The 27046-nt window shown below is 47.1% G+C and overlaps 1 protein-coding gene across 1 annotated transcript in view; it reads left to right on the top strand.

Moving 5' to 3' along the window:
- The window catches only part of LOC147619170 (uncharacterized), a 34822-nt gene extending 9645 nt beyond the window's left edge, over positions 1-25177 (top strand). Inside the window, exon 5 of the mRNA XM_086772790.1 lies at positions 24795-25177. Within this exon, the coding sequence (XP_086628916.1) occupies positions 24795-24851 (57 nt within the window). The 3' untranslated portion in view covers positions 24852-25177. The remainder of the gene's footprint in view (positions 1-24794) is intronic.
- Positions 25178-27046: the final 1869 nt, after the last annotated feature.

Here is a 27046-nt window from a genome sequence, read left to right as displayed (position 1 = left end):
ACTTTGCCAATGTATTCCTTCTGAGACAAATACAACACATGCTGATTTCTGTCCCGAAGTATCCGCATACCCAAGATGTGATTTGCATCACCCAAATCCTTCATATCAAAGGTTTGATGCAGCCTCTGCTTCAAGGCATCCATCTCTTTACGAGATTTCCCGGCAATCAACATATCATCAACATACAAGATGAGGATTAATAGACTGCCATCCAAAGCTTTTTTGGTGTATAAGCAGTGATCTATGTCACTTCTCCTGAATTTCTGAGATTTCATGAATGTATCAAATTTATGATACCATTCCCTTGGTGCCTGTTTGAGCCCATAAAGACTCTTTTTCAGCTTGCATACAAGCTTCTCCTTTCCACTCACTGCATAACCCTCTGGCTGCTGCATATATATCTCCTCATGGAGATCACCGTGAAGAAAAGCAGTCTTCACATCCATCTGAATCAAGTCCAGATCATCATGTGCAACCAAAGCTAACACAGCCCTAAGTGTGGTCATTTTGACCATCGGAGAGAAGATCTCCTCAAAGTCCACACCATATTCTTGCTTGAAGTCCTTAGCCACTAACCTGGCTTTGTATCTTGGCTTTGCATCTGATGCAACTTTGAGCATGTATACCCACTTGCATTGCAAAACCTTCTTGCCTGCAGGCAAAGGCACCAACTTCCATGTTCCATTTTTATGCAGAGAATCCATCTCTGACTTCATGGCACGCTCCCAAAGAGCCTTGTCTGCCCTCTGTAAAGCCTCTTTATAACATGAGGGCTCCCCACAGTCAGTAAGCATCAAGTAGTCAACCCCTGGAACAAATTTGTCAGGGGCTCTGGAGGGTCTAGTGGACCTCCGTACCCAATGACCATCATTTGCAGGTTGCTGTCCAGCCTGCATATCACCCATTGGTGGCTCCTGTTCCATGCCATAAGGCTGAAATATCATGCCCGGTATGTCCTCCAACTGTGGTATATCCATAGGGATATTTTCTGCCATCTCTGGCTGTCCATTTGGACCATTTTCAGCACCATTTAAGGGCTGGTTTTCCTGCTGTAATGGCTGATTTACAGCCCTTTGTTGTTGTCCATGATGTCCATCATCATCAAAGATGACTCTGCCAGGCTCCTGTTGCCTTGCAGAATCCTTATACATGCATGTTTCATAAAAAATGACATCATTGCTGCGTATGATCTTTCTATTCATGGGATCCCAAAGTCTATACCCCATTTCACCTCTGTCACCATATCCTAGGAATATGCATTTGTGAGACTTAGGATCAAGTTTGGTGCGCATTTCCCTGCGTATGTGCACGTACGCAACGCAACCAAACACTCTTAAGTGCTTGTATGACGGAGGCTTCCCTGTCCATACTTCTTCTGGCACTTTCCCACCAAGCCTTGTGTTAGGTGACCTGTTTATAAGGTGAACGGCTGTCATAACAGCTTCAGCCCAAAAACCATGAGGTAATGCAGCATGTGACAACATAGAACGGACCTTCTCCTGAATGGTCCTGTTCATCCTCTCTGCTGTCCCGTTTTGTGGAGGATCATAAGGAGTAGAGAGCTCCCTCTTGATGCCTTTAGCATCACAAAAGTCCTGAAACTGTTTGGACATATACTCTCCACCATTGTCGGAACGCAAAGCCTTCAGTGTTTTGCCAGTTTGATTCTCAACAAGAGCAACAAACTTCTCAAACACTGAGAATGTATCACTCTTCAAACGAAGAGGATAGACCCACACCTTGCGTGTGGCATCATCAATAAAAGACACAAAATATTTTGCCCCTCCCAAAGAAAGCTGAGGCATCTCACATACATCTGTATGCACAAGCTCTAACTGAGCATCTTTCTGTCCAAGAGCTTTCTTGTGGGGGCACTGTAGTTGCCTACCATATATACAATGCTCACAAAACTGAAAACTTGAAAACTTTAGAGAAGGCAAGTAACCCAAACGAGACAATTGCTCCATTCCCTTGACACTCATGTGTCCCAACCGGCTATGCCACATAGAAATTTCCGGCAGCTCGGTTGCATTTACATTAGCATGGTGACAAACACCTGCATGCATGAAATAAAGAGTGTCCACCTTAGAGCCTCTGGCAACAACCAGTGAGCCCTTACTAATTTTCCACTTTCCACTACCAAATGTGGTAACATAATCAGCATCATCAAGCTGTCCGGTAGAAAGCAGGTTCTTCTTGATCTCAGGCACATGCTTGACATCATGGAGCGTAAGCTGTGAGCCATCTGAAAACACAAGCCTCACATCACCTCTGCCAAGAATCTTGCATGCATGGTTATCACCCAAATAAACCACTCCTTCATTGCCAGCAGTATACCTGACAAACAAGTCTCTGCAACCTGTGACATGAAAGGAGGCACCTGAATCAATGATCCATGAGTGCATACCATGACCACCTGTAAGAAGTGAATGGGCATCAAGTGAAGAAGTAAATAGGACCTCATCCTCACTGCCACCTGCATGTGACATATTGATTTCTTCAATCTTGACTCCACTTTTGCCCTTTGGCTTTACATCTTTGGCTTTACATCTTTGGCTTCATCTTTCTCTTTGTCTTTGCCTTTTCCCTTTTCCTTTTGATCATTTTTCCATTTGTAGCATTGCTTTTTAATGTGTCCCTTCTTGCCACAATAATGGCATTCCAAATCCTTTTTGGAGCGAGACTTGCTCCTTCCCCTTTCTTGGCTTTTACCCCTTTGCTGGGATCTCCCACGTGCATTCATTGCATTGGACTTTCCAACAGAGTTGTTTTTCCTGTTCATCTCTTCTTGAAGAAGAGCACCCTCAACATCTGCATATGACAGCATAGCATTCGAATTGCTAGTGGCTGTCCTGAATGTGTCCCAACTCTCTGGCAAAGTGCATAAGAGAAAAGTGGCTTTGAACTCATCGTCCATTGCCAACTTTTGATTTATAACTTGGCTGACAATACCATTAAACTCATTGAGGTGGGCTGCCATAGACGCCCCTTCCTTCATCTGAAGACCTATGAGTTTCTTTAACCAATACACTTTGCTTGAGGCACTTTGCTGGGCATACAAGTCCTGCAATCTCTGCCACATTCCCCAAGCTGTCTTCTCTTCACGAATGCTGAAATGTAAAGAGTCTGACACAGACAACATGATGGTGGATCTTGCCAGCTCATCCATATCTTCCCACTCTTCAGCAGTAAGAGAAGGTGAAGCAATGAAGAGCTCTCACCTGTGGTTGCCATAGCAATATGCAACCTGTCAATGCCTGACTCCCTGCAAAATGTGCAAACACTGCACCAAAAGCACACAAAGTGCTCACAGTTGTTCTACCAAACTTTATCTCCCACTGCGGAAGCAAGAATGCAACTTTTCTCCCACTTTATGTGATGAAATCACCAAAATCTGGTTGCTGCAGATTTTGGACAGCACCTTAAATGTGCTCTGTTGCCCTTCCAAAGTACTGTACAGCAGTACCAAGTGCTCACCAATGATGTACCAAACCTGTACCGGCAAGTACAGCAGCTGAAATTGAACCTTTTGGTCACTCAAAACAGTGTACAACCATGCCAAAACTTGCACAAAGCTGTGCCAAATCTGTACCAACAGGTACAATAGCAATAAATGCTCTCCTGGCTGTCCAAATGAGTAAAAATCAGACTTTTACAGTCCTGTACACTGCATACAACAGTCCCGAACAGAAATTGGGCAAAAGCCCCTTGACTGTAAGCTGATTTTTGAGGATTCAAGGCATAAATGTCTTGCCTGCTGCCTTGCCAAGCTCAACAAGCATACGAACTTGAAAAGCCCCTTGATTTAAGATCAATTTCTGATCATACATGGTACATTGACGCACATGAAGGCATCCAGAGTGTTCACGATGCTTCCCCCTGGCCACATATACATCCAAATAATGAAAGCCCCTTGATTTACAGGCACATTGAGTGCTTGTAAGGCATCAGCACATTATCCACAGCATCAAATGCGATTGCCTGCATGCAAATCAACCAAATCGGCACAAAAGCCCCTTGATTTGCACTGCAATTTGCTGCAATTTTGCCCAAATGTGCGATTTTTCACATCATACAGCATGTATGAGTGCTTAATTGCACAATTACATCAAAAGCCCCAAATTTTGACATTCAATTTCTTGCAAATTGATCCTGATTGTGACCAATGTCCTGCAAATTGATCCTGATTGTGACCAATGTCACCCAATTTTGCCAATTTTGCTCAAAAATTAGCAATTGGGCACCTGTACCTGCTCAATTGTTGATTGTACTTGCTCAATTGCAAATCCCAAAAACAAATTGAGGAAAATACCTTGTAATTTTCTGATTTTTCTCTGATTTGCAGGCGGGTTTTGTTGTTGCAGGAAAAGGGGGTGATGATTTGGTGCTACTCTGTAGAAATCTGATGCTGGACAACCATGTCTGCTTGTGAGGGGTGATCTGTAGACGAGGACGGCATCACAAGGGTCGCATCGGCCTTCATCGCTTCAAAATCAGAAGACCTGGCCGTGCATATAATATTTGTGTTGTTCGTGAGAAACCTTAAACGTTGTGAAAATTAGGGTTTCTGGCGCCTGGGATACCAGATTACGGTTTCTAAGCGTTCTGCAGAAAGACTATGCTTTGCACACGATGGATAGTCCTTAAGGCGTTCGCTCGTGTTGAAGAAGAAAGACTAGTGATTTGACGTCCGCCTTGTGGACCAGCCGACGCTTCTTCGCTCGTTTAGTATCCTTCGCCGTCGAGCGCTACGTCGCCTACGCTCAGTGTTTGTTCGCCAACGCTCACTTCAGTGGCTCGCTACACGTAATCGCTCACGCCTGGTTCTGCCTTTCGCCCACCTGCCTGCGGAGCTGCTGCCTTGTGGTTCGCTTGGCTGCTGCGACCCTGAAGGGGCTTGGAGTCGGCGCTCTCCACTGCTCTTGCTGCAAGCCTACAACTGGCTGTTGGCCACGACCAATTGAATGGGAGAGTCAAGCTGATTGCTACTGCACAGAGATTCGAAGGGCACCGGCTCTGATACCAGTTGTGTGGGAGGATCAGGAATTAGGGTTAGGTTAATTCATGTGTGGGAGACATACACAGAGAAGCAACGAGGGAGAGAGAGAGAGAGAGAGAGTTGTGGGGATCATAATGAGTGTGTGACTCCCCTATCACACATGTATATTGCGCTAGTACACATAGTGCACTTAGTACATTAAAAGTACTAAGTGTACTATGTACTATAACTTACGGGCTTGTACACACTATAAGGGTGGGCATTATGCCTTTACCCCAACATGGTCTCAAGTTTGGTTATCATTTCCGCTGCGTATTTTGACAGGCTCTAGGTGCAAAGCCGTGGTGTACCATACCACCAAGGACACACCCCTCTGGTGTACACATGGAGTAGTCTCATGGGTCCGGAGTACATGTCTGAAGAGCTCTCCCTCAAATTGTGAGTCGTGACACCCCTACGAGCATGTAGGGCATAGCCGGACATCAGAGAGCAATCGACAGGCAGAGTCGGACAGCGTAGAGGACATGTGGCACTGCCACGTGGTGATGATGACATGGCAGGCGGGTACAGGTGGCCAACTAGGAGCATTGGTGCAGATATATACGCGGGTAGCCAAATTTGCATATTCATTTGCTTTCCGTAGTGTTGTACTTCACAGAGCGTTTCTCTGTAGGCGAAGTGCTAGCCAACAGTGTACGTAGGTCACAGGGCTGTGATTTGACATCTTCATTCTCAGCCACATCTTGTTCTTGAATTTCAATTGTATTACCTCTTTTTTGTACATAATACAAAGGAGTAGTTTAGGACTCGTGCGTGTGATTCCCTGATGCCACCAGAGCAGACAGGCCTTCTTAGACGGGCGGGCTGCCCTCGAGGGCACCAGGTGTACATGGGAGATGATCTCACTCCAGCAGAGGTGGCACACCGGCGTGAGGCGATGGTGACTGTTCATGAGGCCCGTATAGCAGGTAAGTGGGCTATCTACAGGGATGGTAGAGTCATTATCATTGAGCGCCGTCCCAAATAGGGACGCAAGGTCTATGAGACCAAACACCTAGGGTTGGCAGTATGGAACTGCAATGGCATGCTGTGGTCGAATCCAGGAGGCTTGAGCGAGATTCTCACAGGCAGGGATGTCATTTTTTTTAAGAGACTCATTAGAGCCCTGAGAGGGGCTTACCATACATAGCTGGGTATGAGTGGGAGTTAGCTTTTCGAGGTGAGACCCGCACATCAGGAGGAGTACGTGGCTTTGGGGGGTAGCTGTCCTTTTTAGATCCCATCTCCGACAGATTCTCAGCATCGTCCGAAAGGACGAGGATGCACGATATCTTTGGGTGTGGCTACAGCTTAGCAGTGACAGAGTCATCCACATTGCTGTGTGCTATTTTGCACCACGCCACTCCCCTTACGCCGCACAGCATGGCTAGGCACCGTACTTACCATTATATGAGGATATCATGGAGTTCTCACAGCTGGGAGAAAGTCCTCCTACTCCGGGATTTCAATGCCAGGACGGGAAGTTAGCAGGTCCCACTACTCGATCTAGACGACCCTATTAGACTACAGGAGCTGGACATCACTAACACAGGGCTGCAGCGATCATCACAGGACCGTGAGGACGTCACAGGACCGTGAGGAGGTCATAGTGTCCGGGAGATATTTCTTAGAGTTGGGAGCTACACATGGTCTCGTTATCTATAACGGGATGTCTCGATGGCCCTCCTCCGACGCCCTTACCTCCTTCCCTCGCTTAGGAGGTACTAGCACTGTGGACTACCTTATGGGATCTCCGGCTTTGGTGCACCTTATCCCCAACTTCTCCATTCCGCCACCCCCTTTTGAAGCTGACCATGCCTACCTCTCTTTCACTCTTACCTGCACACCACCCGTCCCTCCACCACCTCTCCCCATCTCACATTACACTCAGGTCCTCTTTGATCACGAGCTTGACCTTGTTTACTCCAACCACATCTACTGCCAACTCCAGGATGTGGAACCTACTGTCTGCCTATCCACCCTCACAACACAACTCACCACCATACTCCACACATCCGCCACAGCTTCTTTCATATGCACGCGGTGGTCTACCGCCAAGCCACCTTGTGGTTCCATGCCCCAGAACTGTTGGTATGATGACGAATGTCGGGCCACATGCTCTCGTCTTAAGCATGAGGTACGGATTGTGTCACGACCCTGTGTTTTTCTCTGGACAAGATGCAGATGTGCACGGGGACATGGTGGACAGTGTGAATGGCATCAGTTTGGAGTCAAAAAGGGAGCCCATGTGTGGATAACCCCATGTGTGAAAGGGGGCAAAAAGATTTTAGCTTAAAAGGTTTAAAAACCTTTAAAAGTCATTATAAAGCCCTTCATTAAAGAAAACGTGGCCCATAAGCTATTTTGGGGCCACGTGTGAGCTTTTTGGTAAAAGAGGGGCTGTTGGGCAGAAAAAGGAGGAGGCGCCTATCTCTCAGAAGGAAGTGTGTGCTTTTTTTCGCTGAGGAGGGCTGGTCGCCTGAAGATGCATGTTGGCTGCGCATGGTAGGGCCTGTGCAGGTACAGTCCACGTGGCAGTGTACGGTTGCTGTGCAGGTACAGTCCACGTGGCAGATTTGGTTGTGCAGGTACAGGCGTGTACAGGTTGCTGGTACAGGCAGCGCAGGCAAGTACGACAGCAGGTATCATATTGTATGACTGTTGGTACAGTAGACTGCACGTGGGCTGGACAGAGGGACAGAGTTGAGCAGCAGGCAGGCGGTCTGTTTACAGGTGGCATACGGGGGCTGAACAGCACGTGGAGGTTCTCCCTCTCTAGCTACAAGTTAGGCCAGCAGACGGGGGTGCTTCTTCTTTGACGGCTGGTCACCAAGGAGCGCAGGTGGGCAGATTGCAGGGCAGCGCACAGCTCAGCAAGCTCACCCACTGTAACGGGAGGCGGACGCGTGTATTGGAATCGTATAAACGTGAACAAGATTCTGAGCACTTAACACTTGAGCATTACAACCACAAAGCTGAAAATGACAGTACACCCACATAAAGGGGCCGATGATAGGCTGACCCCCCCCCTTTAGGTTATATTACCAAAAGAGTCTGCAAAGTACAAGATTACGGGTGCCTGGGGATTCACCACCAGCCTGCACCTGATTCTTCCAAATACATCATGAATGAATACATTTCAAATAAGAGAATCTGTAGGTACATCCGCCCTACACACAGGTACATCCGCCCTGCACAAGCCTCTTCACAGGTACATCCGCCCTGCACAAGAGTATCACAATCCTCACAGGTACTCCGCCCTGCACAGGATGTAAATGGATCTTTAGGCCCTGTTTCCACGCGAGAAACTGATCCAGAAACCTGTGTTCTCCGCGAGCAAGTGTTCCCAATGCTTGCCCTAAACACCTGTTACACGAGGAATCCTTGAGACACATCCATGCTCATATATTCCATTGCTGTCCGGCCTGTTTTATGCAATAACCAGTCCAAAACAGCAACTTTCCATCGCGAGAAATCCACCTGTAAAGGGTCCTATAGCCCTGTGGAGGTCCCTAGAGCTGTCCTGTATTGTCCAAGTTGACTTTGGACACCTGTAACCAGCCCAAAACTCGCAATAACCAGAAAATACAGGTCTGAAATTTACCAACCAGCCCTTTAGAAGAGTGTGGGGATCGATATCCAAGCTTGTGTGAGTCCGGGAAGCAAGCAACCAGCCCTGTAGCAACTCCCAAAGCTTCAACCAGCTCTCCAATGTGTTGAGTAGTGAATAAAACAGCCCAAAAGGCCTCTTCAAGGAGGCGCCTTTCTCCAGTGCCACCTAAGGGGCTTGGTGGGTTCACAAACAGGCTGACAAGTGTCCCCATAAGGTGTCCAGGTAGGTGTCCAGCCCATAGTGCTCCATTTGTCCTGTTTGTATAAGTTTAGGTCCAACCAAATGGGAAATGGCCATAAGCTGTCCGGACTTAATTTTGGTCCAACCAAATGCGAACGCATTATAAGTTGTCCGGCCACTTATTAATGAGTGTGGACCTGCAAACCAATAAACTTTAGTAGTAAATGAAATAAGCTGTAAATTGAGTGTGGACGCACTTACCACCTGCAAAACCCATAAGCCCACAATTTTAGGCCCAAGCAGGAGTGCACACACGTGTCCACATGGTGCCTGGGCGTCCCCGGTCCCTCGGACTTCACAAGCCAAAATAACAAGCATTGTCCAGGCAGCAAGACAATGTCACACAAAGTAAAATAAAGTTATGGCATGCATCATTTATGCATTGTGCACATGTAAACTTGGAGAACCACCTATCATCATTCTTGTACTTGAAAATATTCCGCCTGCCATCATAACACACCATGTGTGCATGGCCGGAATCCACACGGGCACCGCCCGAAAGTCCACAAATGTCCTGCCATGTCCTTGGACTCATATGCATCCACTCATATGATCCATACACATGCCCAGGTATAATACATACATGCATCCGCATGTTTCTAGGCCTGACACGCATCCGCATGTCCCTAGAATATAGGGATTTGTGACACCCACTCTTTATCTCCCTTTTTGGAAAGCTGGCAGACTGCAGTGCTTTCTCTCTCTTTCTCTCTCTCTCTCCCTCTGCTGAAGAGTAGACAAGGGTTGGTTTCTCTTGACACAAAGGTGGACAGAGACTGGATTTCCATGAACATAGACATCATGATGATGGCGTTCAACTGATGGAACTTTCAGCTTCTCTTTGCTTTGGATTCGAGACTGTTTTGGGACAGTTTATGGGCTGTTTTTGTTTGGTTGAAAATTCAGCTATGTGCTTGGGTTTTTGGCTGCAAGTACAAGGTCATTTGGTAATGTTTCTTGACATGGGAGTGATGCAAGCTCGCATGGCTGCGTGCTCATGGAGCAGATTGTTCTCTTCCTGCTAGAAAGGAACAGTGGGACCTACAGTATGGGAATCTCTATGTTGCCAGATGTTTCATGAGAGAACAGGTAACTAAATGTATGGGAAACATGACAGAAGTTTCAAAGGGAAACAGGCCTAAGGGTTTCATGTGGAAACAGGTCGTAGGTTTTCTCGAAGAGACATGTTTTTGGGTTTCTCCAGGAGATAGGTCACATGCAGGCAGAAGGTACAGGAGTAGACACATGTTTGGTACAGCCTTGCTCCTGACAAGACAGGGGACAGGGAATCCATGACAGAGATGGAAAGCACCCTTGGAAGGTAGAGAGGGTTTGTACAGGTGTGTCGACTGTATGGTATGCTGTGCTGTGATACGAGTTCTCTTTTGAGAGACAGTTTGGGAGTCTGTGTTGTGATGCAGAAGCACTGGATGTGTCAGGGTGTGATGCTGTTTATAGTGTGAGAGGCTATGGATGGTTGTGGCAGCCTTGATCATGGGAGAAAGCTTATGTATGCAGACTCAATGTGAGAGAGTCTTTTGATATGAACAATGGCTGGACTTGTTTGTGGAGGCCGTGTGGACAAGAAGCCAGATGCAGGTTCTTTGCAGGCTTCAGAAGTTCTACTGGGACGGCTGAGTTCCCAGCCTTATATTGTAATCAAAGCTCTTATAATCAATTAAAGAAATACCGCAAGGGGCGCCACTGCGATTTGGGGCCAATCGGTGTCCATGTACTATCTGCAGGAGCACTCTAGCTCCCCTTGTTTTTTTTACCGGTGGTATCTTCATAGAGGCTTCGTGGGTTCGGTAGACAGTTTCTTTCTATGTTTAGCAGTGGTGATCTACTATGCTTCATCAAGGACTTGTGCTTATCACTTGGGTGGAGTGCAAGCAGGTTTTGGGTGCCTGAGGATGTATCAGATGAGGCTCAGATGGAAGTGGAGGAACTTGACGAGGTTCTTATTCCTGAGCATATACTAGCACATAAGGAAAGAAAGGTAGAGGGTAAAGTTTCCCGTCGCTATCCTGTGAAGTTCAAGAGCTGTTCACTGATGGATACGAAGTGGATGGAGGAGGTTCACTGATGGATGCGAAGTGGATGGAGGAGGGTGACTTAGCAGATTCACCTCAGGAGTTGCAGCTTTATCCTGATGCCTATGAGTTGGAGTCGACTCTTGTTACGGCTCATTTAGGTTCAGCAGAGCATAGGTCTGGAGCATTGCCTGATGCTCAAGAGGGGGGTAGCACCTCCGCTCCCTTGTTACAGACAGGCTCATTTGTTATCTAGGAGTCGCTTGGTGACATCTTTGTATTCACCCGAAGGTACTGAGGCTGACAGTACATCTGCTTATGGGACTTCTATGATATTGTGTTCTAGACACATGAGATGATGGTTGAGTATGGTTCACAGTCGCGCGCACCTTGAACTCTAACTGCAACTATGGATAACTCTATGGAGGACATAAGTCTTGCGAGCAGTCCTAGAGTTGGTTTGGTTCATGGAAATATGGATCGAACCGTGTTTGTGCATGTATGCATTCACTTTTGAGGTAGAGGTATTTTTGTATTCTGGTGCCATTGGATCCTGGTATCATTGAGAATACATTGGGAAATACTCTGCATTGTGTTATGTGCTGCATGTATGTTGGTATGATACATCAAGTGCTTTATTATGTTCATGGATGCACCACTGGGTGTGACTCCTGCGGCATGGCCATGAGACATATGTGGGAAAGTACTTAGTGGATGTAGTGTTTGGATGCATTGAGTGCTTTCATATGCTCATGTTGTACCTTCAGTCGTGGGTCCTGCGGGATGCCCATGGGCGTAAGGCTTGCGAGCAACCCTTAGACTGTTACTTTAGAGTAGGTAGAGCAACTTGAGGAGCATATTGTTTGCGAATGCATATGTGTGTCATGCATATGTGTGCCATATGTAGAATGATGCATGGTTTTGTTTTTGGCTAACACAGTTAACGTGTTTCCATTTGGTTTTAGACTTTTGCTGTAGGTTCTGAAGGAACAAGCAAGAGGACAGTGTGGCTTATTGTGCAGGATGATTATTTTATCACCCAGATGCATTGGAGGGCCATTGTTTTTGCCATATGGGGTATCTTTGCTCATGAGATGCTTTACTGTGCCATTGAGTGCAATCGAGGACGCTTGCCATTTTTCAAGAGGGGGGTATGTCACGACCCTGTGTTTTTCTCTGGACAAGATACAGATGTGCACGGGGACATGGTGGACAGTGTGAATGGCATCAGGTTGGAGTCAAAAAGGGAGCCCATGTGTGGATAACCCCATGTGTGAAAGGGGGCAAAGAGATTTTAGCTTAAAAGGTTTAAAAACCTTTAAAAGTCATTATAAAGCCCTTCATTAAAGAAAACGTGGCCCATAAGCTATTTTGGGGCCACGTGTGAGCTTTTTGGTAAAAGAGGGGCTGTTGGGCAGAAAAAGGAGGAGGCGCCTATCTCTCAGAAGGAAGTGTGTGCTTTTTTTCGCTGAGGAGGGCTGGTCGCCTGAAGATGCATGTCGGCTGCGCATGGTAGGGCCTGTGCAGGTACAGTCCACGTGGCAGATTTGGTTGTGCAGGTACAGGCGTGTACAGGTTGCTGGTACAGGCAGCGCAGGCAAGTACGACAGCAGGTATCATACTGTATGACTGCTGGTACAGTAGACTGCACGTGGGCTGGACAGAGGGACAGAGTTGAGCAGCAGGCAGGCGGTCTGTTTACAGGTGGCATACGGGGGCTGAACAGCACGTGGAGGTTCTCCCTCTCTAGCTACAAGTCGGGCCAGCTGACGGGGGTGCTTCTTCTTTGACGGCTGGTCACCAAGGAGCGCAGGTGGGCAGATTGCAGGGCAACGCACAGCTCAGCAAGCTCACCCACTCTTTATCTCCCTTTTTGGAAAGCTGGCAGACTGCAGTGCTTTCTCTCTCTTTCTCTCTCTCTCTTCCTCTGCTGAAGAGTAGAGAAGGGTTGGTTTCTCTTGACACAAAGGTGGACAGAGACTGGATTTCCATGAACATAGACATCATGATGATGGCGTTCAACTGATGGAACTTTCAGCTTCTCTTTGCTTTGGATTCGAGACTGTTTTGGGACAGTTAATGGGCTGTTTTTGTTTGGTTGCAAATTCAGCTATGTGCTTGGGTTTTTGGCTGCAAGTACAAGGTCATTTGGTAATGTTTCTTGACATGGGAGTGATGCAAGCTCGCATGGCTGCGTGCTCATGGAGCAGATTGTTTTCTTCCTGCTAGAAAGGAACAGTGGGACCTACAGTATGGGAATCTCTATGTTGCCAGATGTTTCGTGAGAGAACAGGTAACTAGATGTATGGGAAACATGACAAAAGTTTCAAAGGGAAACAGGCCTAAGGGTTTCATGTGGAAACAGGTCGTAGGTTTTCTCGAAGAGACATGTTTTTGGGTTTCTCCAAGAGATAGGTCACATGTAGGCAGAAGGTACAGGAGTAGACACATGTTTGGTACAGCCTTGCTACTGACAAGACAGGGGACAGGGAATCCATGACAGAGATGGAAAGTACCCTTGGAAGGTAGAGAGGGTTTGTACAGGTGTGTCGACTGTATGGTATGCTGTGCTGTGATACGAGTTCTCTTTTGAGAGACAGTTTGGGAGTCTGTGTTGTGATGCAGAAGCACTGGATGTGTCAGGGTGTGATGCTGTTCATAGTGTGAGAGGCTATGGATGGTTGTGGCAGCCTTGATCATGGGAGAAAGCCTCTGTATGCAGACTCAATGTGAGAGAGTCTTTTGATATGAACAATGGCTGGACTTGTTTGTGGAGGCCGTGTGGACAAGAAGCCAAATGCAGGTTCTTTGCAGGCTTCAGAAGTTCTACTGGGACGGCTGAGTTCCCAGCCTTATATTGTAATTAAAGCTCTTATAATCAATTAAAGAAATACCGCAAGGGGCGCCACTGCGATTTGGGGCCAATCGGTGTCCATGTACTATCTGCAGGAGCTTTTAGCTCCCCCTGTTTGTTTTCCTTTTCTAGGTCCTCAATGGTATTGAAGTGTTTTATGTGCGAGTGTTTGTTCCACCGCCCTTTGGTTTGTGAAGGCCGGTTTACAGATTGGGCAAATCATGAAGCTCCAAGCGCAATGGATTTCTCAACGGCTCACCCGACGCAAGAAACGGGAGTTCTATGCTTGGAAAGAGAATGAGTTATACCGACTTTTCTTAGGGCCGAACTGCAAAGAGGCATGGAGGAAACTCTGAGAACATCGCCCTCCCACACCTATCACCTGCCCAAACACATGGCACTCCTATGCACGCTCCCTCTTATCATATCCCCCATCAGCCACCCCTACCCCCACCACCAGACCCCCGCCCCACCACCTCCACCTTCTTCACAAAGGGCATGGTCCTCAAGGCCATTCGTAGACTATGCAATGGGCGAGCCCAAATCATGAGGGACTCACTGCCGAGTACATCTTGCATGCCCATGATACCCTAGCGCCCCTACTAGCCTACATGTTCAATAGAGCCCTTTGTGAAGGATTTCCACCCTCTTGGTCCACCAACACCATCACCCCCATCACCCCCATCCTCAAAGCCGGAGATCCACTTGATCCTAATAACTACAAGACGATCATGATTGGCCACACATTGGCCAAGCTCTATGGATCAGTGCTAGAGGCGGAGCTTAGTTCATTTGCAGAGAGCCAGGGATGCAGAGCCTCAGGACAGGCTGGCTTTCGGAGGAGCTACTCTACCCTTGACCACATCTTCACCCTCCGTGCCATCATCGAGGAGGGTAGAGCACAACACCAGAGGATTTACTGTTGCTTTGTGGATTTCCGCAAAGCTTTTGATACTGCACACCGAGCCCGCCTCTTACACCGTCTACAGGAGATCGGAGTCCCATCTGACATGGTTTGGAGCATCATCGCTCTCTATGAGTCCGTCACCGGATGAGTGAGAGCCCCAGGAGGTACATCTTAGGAGATTTCCAGCACCATTGGGGTGAAACAGGGCTGCCCTCTATCACCCACTCTTTTCGGCCTCTATGTTGACAAGATCTCAAGCTTCATTGATGGATTAGGCGGGGCTGGTCCCACACTGGCAGGCATATTGATCCCCATACTACTTTATGCAGATGACATCGTCCTCCTCTCAGACTCAGCCGAAGGGCTTCAGAGACAGTTGGATGCCTTACATGACTATTGCACTCAGCGGGACCTCTCTGTTAACCTTGGTAAAACCAAGGTAATGGTCTTCAATACCTCCCGCCCCGTCACATCCAGATTGAGCTTCAGTGGATCCTGTGGAGATTGTCTCATCCTATGTCTATCTTGGTGTCACTTTCAGTGGCCCACGCTTTACCATGCTTCCCGCAGCACATGCTAGAGTGACGCGGGGATATGCAACCTTGAGCTTACTTGAGCGGCAGTGCTTCCAGGCACATTTCCAGGAGCCCAGGACGAAGGGCTGGCTTTTTGACACCCTCGTCACACCAGCCTTGATGTATGGAGCAAGCTTTTTTGGGGGCCCGATTTATCCGATGAGGATTGGCAGCGAGTTGAGAGGCCCTAGGTCATGATGTTCTCCCGTATGATCCACAGCAAACCATCAGCCCCACACCAGATTATCCAGGCAGACTTTGCTGCAGCCCTAATGGTAGTGGAGGCACTCTTCCAGACAGTCGCATACCTTCATTGCATCAGTCACATGGATCCCCACACGTACCCGAGGCTTGCCCTGGAGTCCTCCAGACAGCTAGCACTTGAGGGGCACTTTGGAGTATGGTATGCACTGGTTTCCACTTGGTTCTCAGTATACGGGCTCTGCATGGACCGCCTACCCCCCCCCCCTTCAGTACAGTTTGGACTCCCCTTTTTTCCGGCTGTCTCACGAGGATACCAACCGGGTTATCCGGTCAGATCTTCTTAGCCTCTACACACATTCCACATGGATCACACCCTCGGAGCTCCCCACGAAGATGCACTTTTACAGAGACCACTTCCTCACACTCACTGAGGATGGATTCATCCAGCAGTCGGGCTACTTGAGTGTTTACATGTCCCATGCCATGCGGATTGCGATTGGCCAGATACGGGTTTCTTCCCACCGCCTCAGAGTGGAGACAGGTAGAGCTGAGCGCATCTTCAGAGCCGGGAAGCTCGTACGGACACCCAGCAATGTTGGAGCTGAGGCACGATTGGTAACGAAGGCTTGCGTCAATGTGAGGCAAAGGCACTCCGAGAGGTGGTCGGTGTTGAAGGTTCACGTTGGTGGATGCAAAGGCACTCCGAGGTGGTATTGGGCAACGGAAGGTGAAGTGGTGCAGACTTTGGTGACAAGGGTGTTGCGGTACTTGAAGGGTGATGAAGAGCAGAGAGGGTTGCCGTCCCGAGTGGTGCAAGCTCTGGTGACAAGGGTGTTGCATTACCTGAGTGTGGTGGTGAGGAGTAGAGAGGGTTGCCGTCCCGAGTGGTGCAAGCTTTGGTGACACGGGTGCTGCGTACCTGATGTGGTGTTGATGGTGAAGATAAGTAGAGAGTGGGCTGCCGTCCCGATGGTGTGATGTAGCAGAGTGGGCTGCTGTCCCGATGGTGAGAGCTGAGGAAAAACGCTGAAGTGCTCTATGTAGCAGAGGGGGCTTCTGTCCCATGAGCTGTGGTAAAACGCTGATGTAAACTCTGATGTAAACGCTGATGTAAGTGCTGAAGATATGCTGATGTAAGCGCTGATGATATGCTGATGTACTGAATGTAAATGCTGAAAAGTAGCAGAGAGGGCTGCTGTCCCGTGATATGGCCAGATGAGAAAACGCTGAGGTGTTGTCCTGTCAGACATAGATGATGATGCTATGTGGTGTAAAGCCCGGCAGAAGCAGCAGCATATGAAGTGGTACTGGATATGATCAATGGTATGGTACACTATGGTGAATGATGAGCCAAGGCTATATATATACTGAGGGGGATTGCTGGTCGGCTGTTGACCAGCAACAAAGACAAAATCCCCAAATAAAACCAAAAAATCGAGAAAAATCTCCTTTTTACGACTGGGTAAAATGCTGTTTTCACACACAGGGTGTATGTGACATTCCCTCCTGCTTAGCTTGGTGGCAGGTTCATTGCTTCCAAGTAGTCTGCGAGGAGTTGGAGGTATTTGGGAAAGAACTCTTCTTTGAGCCATACTGCTTCATGGGTTCTCGGTCTCAAAACTTTGTGTAGAATTGTCTGTCTTCGACTGGATCCATGCTTCTATCTGTGGAGGAGAATCTATGCAGGCTCAATTACTTCGGCTACGTCTACCACGTCTGGTTGTTGCTCATTTGCATTATCCTGCAAAGCTGGACCAATGTAGGGCTTCAACCAAGAAACATGGAAAACATTATGTATAGTCCAACTATCTGGAAGCTTAAGGTTCATAGAGACATCATTTCTCTTATTAATGATAGGAAAGGGTCCGAAGCTGCGAAAGGAGAGTTTTGGATAATGTTTACCCACTTGCTTCAATCTTTGCTTCATTATTTGGAGATATACCCAATAAAGTTGACGTTTTGTCTTGATTTGTTGGCTTGCCTAGTGTATGCTTCCTATGCTTTGGCAAGGCGCTCTTTGACAAACTCAATGATAGGTGAAAATGTTTTGGTGGTCTTGTTGGCCTCCAAGGAAGGTGATATATTCTTGTCAGAAGTGACGAGAAACGGCGACCAACTGTTGTCTCGTACGGAGTCCGACCAATGCTAGTAGATGAATGAGTGTCGTTGAGGATGGCCTGAACCAAAGGAAGATAATGTCCCACTTTAACTGCTTGTCATGGCAATATGATTTGAGAACATCAAAAGCCAGCTGATTGTAGATTTCTCTCTCGTTGTCCGTCTTGCAGATGAAATGCATTAGATAGATGCAACTTGGTCCCAAAGTTGTTGAATAATGCCCTCCAAAATTTTGAAGTAAACTTGGGATCCCTGTCTGATGTTATTGTCCTTGGCAAACCTTCGATGGGGTACCAATGTTGGATGAATAGGTGAGTGATGTCTTTAGCTAAGGCCGTTTGCTTACACGTGATTCACTGTAACATGCGGAAGCTTTGGGGGAGATCGGTAACTTCAATGCTCAGAAAACAGCACACTTGTCGCGATGAAAATAACGCACAAAACTGAATGTAGATGTGCAGAAAAATAGAGGGAGAGAGAGAGAGAGAGAGAGAGAGGAGGGGACACATTATTGGGTCCCGAATACCCTCTGTAGGGGCCCCACCACGAATGGTGTATTTGCTTTATTAGAATGATGCAAATTTGAAAATAAATACAGAAAACTTGACCTTTCTTGGCTGAGGTAACTCTGCCCTTGACCTGCAATTCTTCACCCCTTCTACGTTAGCTTATCCTTGGCTGTCTTGGCCCTTTGATCAGCTTTAGCTCTTGGTGAATTATGAGATGAAAGAATGGATTGTGGGCCTTGGTATTTATACTACTCCACGATGACCAGTCGGCTGCCTTAAATGCAGTCGGCTGTCATAAATCAGCCCACGACTGAATAAACAGCATTAAATTCTAAATAAAATCTGCGCATATTTCCCTTGTTGGCTGGCTATTAGGTGCATGGTTTTCTAGAGGCTTGGGCACTGAATACTTGCTGTTTGGAGGCTGATGGGCTGCCCCATACTTGCCCTACATATTATAGGAATGGACAAAAATAGAGAGATACTCACATCGGACGGGCACACCCACAACAAAGGCCCTCACTCCCTAATGAGTAATATGTACAGACAGGAGATGAATCATGATTGCTAACACCTCCTCTTAGCTCCTAGATGTGGAACCAACCTCAGTGAGCTGGAGTGCTAACGGAGCATCGCCTGAGGTAGAGACTTCGTAAAGAGGTCGGTTGCATTGTCCTCCGTCGAATAAAACTCTAGCAAGATGCCACTCGCCAAAATCTTCTCACGAACAAAGTGATACTGGATGACCATGGGTTCCTTCTGTGGAAACCCAATCTCGCCAAGTAATCTCCGCAACCACACCACCTTGCAAGCAGCAACACAAGCAGCCAGTAGAAGACAAGGCAATAGTTGGCTGTCTCTTGCTGCTCCAAGAAATAGCTCCCGAGTCAAGGGTAAATCCGTAGCCTGATGTAGACCTCCTCGTGTCTAGATCTCCTCCCCAATCAGAGTCATTCCAACCGTGGGGATTGACGCGGTCCTTCATTCCCCCTCTAGTGTCATAGAAGAGTCTAAGATCCTTCGTACCCTGTAGATACCGCAAGATCCGGAATCCTGCGTCCCAATGAGTCTTCAAAGGTGTCTGCATAAATGAGCTCAACAACCCCACTGGAAAACTCAAGTCCAGTCTGGTGTTTAGCAACCAAATCAATGAACCAATAAGCTTCCAATACAAAGAGGCATCAACCTGCTTACAAGGATCATGTACTGTAAGTTTGGTATTCGGGTCTATCGGAGATGAAATAGGCTTGTAGTTCTCTATCCCAAAGGCCTCCAGTAACTCATGAACGTACCGCTGTTGAGAAACAAAGAACCCCCTCTGGGTTTGCCAAATCTCCAATCCCAAAAAGAAATGGAGTAAGCCTAAATCCGTCATCTCAAACTCCTTTGATAAGGCAACCTTCGTCACAGCTATGTGCTCCACGTGACCGCCAGTGAGAATAAGATCATCCACACAGAGCAGCAAGTCCTTAGCTATAGCCCTTAGCCACAAGTCTGGCCTTGTGCTTGTCCACCGACCCATCAGACGTATACTTGGTCTTGTAGACCCACTTGACACCAATGACTAACCGTTTTGACGGCCTCGGAACTAACTCCCAAGTGTTATTCTTCTCTATGGCTTTAAGTTCCACTTGCATGGCTTTCCTCGAAAGAGCTTCCTGAACTGAAGTAGGCTCTTTGTCTCGAATGATACGAGACATCAATGCATAATTTACCTGTAAAATCTCCTGTGACTGACGAACGCAAGAATTGGAATGTCCCTGCTTGCTGCCAACATCTGGCAAGCCATCCACCATCTAGTCACGGAAAGCTCGTTGCAGCTTATCCACATTCAAGTGGCCATTACGAAACTGCCACAAATCACCTAGTTGAGTACCTATCAGAGAAGAGAGTGCTGAGAGTTTGTAAATCCCATTCTCCACTCTGCCTTCCCAAACAACCTGGCTTGTTGCTTTTTCCTGGAGAGCAACAAAATGCTCATCAAACTCCACCAGTCTTGCAAACCTCATGCACTGACAAAAGATGAAAACCAAGAGATGGGACATAAAGAACCTTGGAGGAATGCTTCCCCACTTTGTCATCAGGAATGATCTCCAACTTGCCCTCACTGTGAATTGGGATAGTGGACTTGTCACCAATAAGGATGTGACCTGTTTGCCTTCGAAGATCCTGTAATAACTCTTGGGAAGGAGTCATGTGCTTGGAAGCACCAGTGTCTTGAATCCACTCACGAGTATCCCCAACGGTGAGACCAACCGCCTCCCTACTCGAAGAAGATGAAGCTCCAGTGTCCATAATCTCCAAGTGCACAAAAGCTGGAGTATGCACAGTTGCAGTTGAGGAATCAGCACCTTTCTCGGTGCTCCGTTGAGGACATTTCCTCCAGTAGTGACCCTTCTGGCCACAATGGTTACAGGTCTGCTCGGCCTTCAAGGCATCACGATCCGAGCCGGGCTCTTGCTCAGAATAATTCTCCTGTGAAGACTTTCCTTTGCCCTTGTCGTCGTTGTTGTTGCGGCCTTTCGACCGCTGGCTAGTCAAGGCCTCAGAACCTCTGCCGTGTGGAGGGTTCGTAAACCGCTCTTCGTGATTCAAAACCATCGGCACAAGCTCCTGCCATGTGATGGTGCCGAGTCTCCCATTGGTGATCAAAGTATTGAGGGGTAAGATGAGACAGCAAAGTGATGGCCATATCTTGTGAAGATATCTCCTTCCCAGCTTGAAGAACCACTTGCTGAAGAGCCTGGAGTTTGTTGATGTGCTCTTGCATGGTCGAAGACTTTGCAGGATTCATCACTCGCAGCTGCACTTCCAAGGAAATCCTTGTCATGGGTGATACCCTGTTATACAAAGAAGCCAAGTGCTGCCAAATCCCTCGGGCCAGCGTCATGTGTTTAATGTGATTGATCACTTGGGGTATGCAATTAAGGTAGATGAAAGAATGCACACGGGCATCGACACGATCCCACAATTTTGCCTGAGCCTCCCACTCTTTCCTAGTAGAAAGTGAAACTCCTCCTCCAACTTTGGCCGTGGAACTCCAACCACAATGAAATTAGCCAAATCATAAGACTCCGGGATCAACTTCATCATTACCTTCCAAATGCCATAGTTGGTCCCGTCCAACTGTCGGTCCATCGGGAATGTCGGGAGGGTGGGGATCTTCACATGCTTCTCAGCCATCTCGAGCAAATCTGCCATCTTGGGGGTTCACAAGGTCTTGTGAAGGGAGGGTGGGTGGGAAAAAAAATGAAGAAGAGGCTGCAGCTGCTTTGTAAGGTGGCTGTATGGCTGCCTTCTACCTGCTTCTCCATGCCTTGAACAGCCCATAAATTCTCCAATCAGCACCAAAAAACAACAAACCCTCAAGCTCTCACTGTCTCCAAGCTTCAAGCCACCTGGGGCTTTGATAACATGTCAGAATGGGCAACAAAAATGAGACAAAATGCTGTGAGAAAGAAAACACAGAACTGCAGGAGAGAGAAGCTGTATAAACTCTACTATATACACAAGAGATCCAGTACAATGGTGTGTGGGGGGCAAGGGTGCAATATATACAAGAAGGGGCTGCTGGTTTGCCAGCCTAAAACAGGCCGACAGTCCCATGAGATGCTGAAACCGGCCTTCAGAAATCTGACGGGCGGTGAAACAAACACTCGCACATAAAACACTTCAACACCATTGAGGACCTAGAAAAGGAAAACAAACAAGGGGAGCTAGAGTGCTCCTGCAAACAACACACGGACACCGATTGGCCCCAAAACGCAGTGGCGTCCCTTGCGGTATTTCTTTAATTGATTATAAGAGCTTTGATTACAATAAGGCTGAGAACTCAGCTGTCATAGTAGAACTCGTGAAGCCTGCAAATACCTTGCATCATGGCTTCATATCCACTCGACATCCACAAACAAGTCCAACCATTGTTCACATCAAAAGACTCTCACACATTGAGTCCTGCATACAGAAGCTTTCTCCCATGATGAGGGTTGCCATAACCATCCATAGCCTCTCACCCTATGAACAGCATCACACCCTGACACATCCAATGCTTTTGCATCACAACACAGACTCCCAAACTATCTCTCAAAAGAGAACTCGCATCACAGCACACCATACCATACAGTCAACACACCTGTACCAACCTTCTCTAAGGAGGGTACTATTCATCTCTGTCATGGATTCCCTGTCCCCTGCCCAATCAGTGTGTGTCCATTCCTGTACCTTCTGCCTGCATGTTACCTATCACCTGGAGAAACCCAAATACATGTTTCCTCGAGAAACCATGGACTTGTTTCCACCTGAAACCAAAGACCTGTATTCCATAAACCATAGGCCTGTTTCCATGAGAAACCCATAGAGACACCATCCAAACACGGTGCCAAAACCAGGGCTGTTTACCACAGAAAAACTATGTGCTTTTTCCATAACAAAGAGGGAGAGAGGGAAAGGAGCCTTTCGGCTGTCAGGTCGCCCAAGACGTGACGTATGTTTGGCCCCAAACTATTGTCATTCACACTGTCCACCATATCCCCGTGCACACCTGCATACTGTCCAGAGAAAACACAGGGTCGTGACAGATGCCCACGACCAAGTCAGGCCCAATCGGTCAGCAATAGGCCTGGTCGGCTCGCCCACGACCAGTGCCACCTGGTCGGCCGGCCCACAACCAATGCCACCTGGTCGGCCAGCCCCTCAATGGGCCCCTCCTAGCTAGCCACTAACTACAGCGGACCAGAACACGAATAGAAAAAAATCCTACCCCCCACCCCCCGTCCTACAAAATTGGGAAAGGATAGAAAAATGGAGAGAGACTCACACCGGGTGGGCACACCCACAACAAAGGTCCTCACTCCCTACTGAGTAATATGTACAGATAGGAGATGACTGCTAAGAGATCTCCTGAGCATTCTTGGAAACATCCCATTCGAGAATTGCCCTTACCTTTTCAGGCTCGAGACTAATCCTTTTTGCACTGATAAGGGCGGTCCTAATCTTTGTTTGATCGAGGTGCTCGAATTGGAGGGTGTTGGAGGTGGCAATTCTCGTAGCTACTCTCGGGTTATCACATGACTAGAAGTTGTGGTGGATTATCCCATATGCAACAGCATGGGAAGTTAAAGAGCCATAAATAGGGTGTGGCACCTTGTCATAGATATCTCCTCCGGCCGGGTTTTTGGGAGGGAGCAACGGCTAGGAGATGGGAGCCTAGCCACCGACGGTGCTCAGTGCCCTAGGGTGGTGTGCGTGCTGCTCCTTCTGCGTGACTTTGATAGGGAAGACTATGGAAAAGCCTAGGAGGCTGTCGGCCAGCATTTAATGAGGACTTTCCATCGGCTGTAGCAAGTGTTTATCCAGGGGCTTGGCGGATAGTAGGTCGGCTAGTCTAGATGTGCTTCAAGGGGCCTATAAATAGTAATAGGCTGAGCTCATTGTAGGCATTCAGTTCCTTATGGACTGGGTCATAGGGTAGGACTTTTTGGAGTCCAAGACCACCTTTTCAAGGCAGCCAAAGGCTAGCAAGAATTTTAATTCCACATTGTTTCAGCATTAGGCTCAGCAAGGCTATACACTGATGGTGTCCTAGATAGTCCAAGGAGAGTAACACAAGACGTGGATGAAGCTCCTAGGAGGTTGGTTGGTGGTGTTCCACAAGACCCAAGGGGAATGGCAGTCATGTGAGTCGGGTGCCACTTGGGGCATACCAGGAAAGGCTTTCAAGCAACGGTTCCAAGGGAGGATGATCCTCCAAGGGGTGGAGTGAGAGTGCCAGACTCAATACTCGGGAAAAGAAGACCGAAGAAAGTGTTCAGGGACAGGGCAAGGAACGAGCACAAGGTGGAATAGATGCATAGATCTTCATTAGATTTGGAGTAGAATTGGAGAACAGGGCAGGCTTTTCAATGAAAAGGCTGTTAGGGAGGTAAGGATGACAGGTTTGGGAGTCCATGAGGAGACAAAGGGGACGATGACAATCATCCAAGGTCAGTAGTTGGAATCCCGTCATCAAGTTTACAGAGGGGGATGTCATGTGCAAAACATGTGCATGCTCATCCCAAGGCTATTTCCTCAAGGGCAGCAGATAAATAGGACGTTTAGGACCAGAGTTTGGAGCTACAGCAGCTAGGCATGGGCAAGAAGACTGTGGAAAAGCCCAGGAGGCTGTTGGCCAACATTTAGTGAGGACTTTCTATCGACTGCAGCAATTGGGGGTTTTGTCCAGGAACCTGGCCGACAGCAAGTTGGCCAGTCCATATGTGCTTCAAGGGGTCTATAAATAGCAATGGGCTGAGCTCATTGTAGGCATTAAGTTCCTTATGGACTGGGTCATAGAGTATGACTTTTTGGAGTCCAAGACCATCTTTTCAAGGCAACCAAGTCCCAATCCCTAGTATCTTGCCACAAGCAACTATGCTCCACTGGATCCATAAGTGTGCCAGGCCTTAGCACTTGCAAACATTGCCACTGGAGGACACCCCTCCCGAGAGAGAGAGAGAGAGAGAGAGAGAGAGAGAGTGTGTTTGGGCGTTGATGGAACGGGGGGGCGGAGTGTTAAGTGCACATCTGGCTGGTTCGATTGAGTAGAATCATTGATGCAATGAGTACATTCTTCAATGTTTAATTAGTTCTTTTTTGTTTTGGGAATTTGAATATTTTGTTTTATATCTGCTCCTACTAATATTCTTCCTTTTATTTTACGTGGCAGCTGCAAGTCGAGTATGACACTCCTGCAGATCCAAAGTACTTCGACTACTGCAACTAACTGGCATATCGAGACATGAGGCATGTGTAGTCTACCTAGACATGCTCTAATTCTTAGGTCCATACATACTGTAACTTCCTTTGATGGAGCCATTACTTCAACATTTGGTGTATATATATCCTTTTCTTTTGGTTTCTATCGTTTGTGAGATTCTTTTCAACAATGATTGGACCTGTCTTGAAACACAGACCAAGGAGTTTTAACATGAAAAAAAGCTGGTGGGTGGCAAACCCACATAGAAGATGTTGGACTCACTAGTTGTTTTATTGATAGTTGTCCCCATTGTCAAAGAGTTTCAATCTAAATAAATGGCATTAATCGTGTAATGGTAGGGGATGGTGTTTTCGAGTAAAGAAGTTGAGCATGTGGCATAGTTGCACCATTTGATAGGCTGCTTCACAAGAAGTGGGGAAATGCCCCGTCCATGGCCTGATATTTTTGGTATGGGTGGCTATTGTTGTAAGTAGAAACTTCCGAACGTTTTGTTGGGCGAGCCATTGCCTGTATTCTTCTAATTGCCACCTTCATTGCTGCTACACAAGTGGAAAAGAAGATCCTTCTTTGAAAGAAATTGAAGCAAATGTTACAGAGGTGGCAGTCTTCCATTGCAATGTGCTGTTGAGAAGGGGGCTCCAATAGCTAGGACAAAATGTTATGATGCAGGTGGAAAGCGGCAAGCGAATGGCCTGACATTGTGCCAACAATTCCTTGACCCCACTTTTCTATCATTTGATGCCCCATGATGGGGTCAGTCAAGATGTTTGACTAGCTTGCCTGTTGGAGGCTGTAGCCCATACGGAACTAGCCTTGATTCAATGCCCATCTTCCTTTACATTATCACTAGATTCGTACACACTTGGTATGCCATGCCCTTTGTCCAAACATTTTGTCCATTTCAGAATCTGTCACTAGGTGCAGGCTAAAAATACCAGAAAGATTGCATGTATAGATTAGAACAGCTTGATTATCAAATTGGTTAAAGCTGCCATTCGTTTCTTTTGACACATCCACATATTGATTATCCATTTTAGCTCACATTTATATCTGTGCACCTATTGTGAAACGTCCAATATGAAGGTGAATATTGGAATACTCATCATTGAGACATAGGTAGCCTCTCCCTAGCCACATTTGCAGAGCCGCTTGCCTGTATGCTAACATGATTTGGAGCCTTCTAAAGCAGTAAGTACTAACTGCAGTTCATGCAATACTAAATATATAAATAATTGTTCAATGTCCCAATGGAAGCGTCGGCATTGCTCTTGATCACATAGCCATGATAGGTATGAGGCTCATAACATATTGCACCATACTTTTATGCCTTTCTATGTGTCTGGATTTTAATCGCAGTCCAAGTCCAACATGTGGATGGCACTAAAATAATTGGTCCCGAGGGAGTTGTGGTGTAGATGGATCAGTGTCCCAATGGAAGCGTCGGCATTGCTCTTGATCACATAGCCATGATAGGTATGAGGCTCATAACATATTGCACCATACTTTTATGCCTTTCTATGTGTCTGTATTTTAATCGCAGTCCAAGTCCAACATGTGGATGGCACTAAAATAATTGGTCCCGAGGGAGTTGAGGTGTAGATGGATCAGTGAAATATGTACCATGTCGCATGCTTGGCATGGCCTATGTTTGCTCTAGTGAAATGCTCCCCCTGAACTTTGAATCTACATCCAATGGACGTGTAGTCCTAATGGAAGATGAAAGTGAAAGTGATGACTTGTTCTGGAGAGATGGAAGTGGATGTGCTTCAAAATAAATCAAACCTTTGGGAGGATATTTATGTAACGTGACCTGAAAGTACAAAATTTTCTTAGGATTCTAGTAGGATCCAGAGTCGACGTTCATGAGTACCTTGGATGTATTGCAACACCAGCATGCCTACTTTCGAATGATTTCGTTGGGACTTGTTGGAGAACTTGTCCAAAACACTAACAGAACAATTGACGTTTGGTCTAGTATTATTAGACAAGAAGGTAAGACTACCAACTAGTTTTCTATATGAGATCTCATCTACAAGGTTTGAAGTGTCTTCAACGAACAACTTCATATCAATCTCCATTGGGGTACCAAGTGTCTTGCATCTAGTTATGCCAAATGCTTTAAGTATGTCACATGTATGTATCTTCATTAGATGAAAATGTTATCTGGCTTCTACCAGACCTCAATTCCCAAACAATAATGC

Source organism: Cibotium barometz, chromosome 33, assembly GCF_041138505.1.
Source record: "Cibotium barometz isolate CiBa-2024 chromosome 33, ASM4113850v1, whole genome shotgun sequence".
In the NCBI taxonomy this organism is placed as follows: domain Eukaryota; kingdom Viridiplantae; phylum Streptophyta; class Polypodiopsida; order Cyatheales; family Cibotiaceae; genus Cibotium; species Cibotium barometz.
This window is presented reverse-complemented; position numbering and strand designations above follow the sequence as displayed.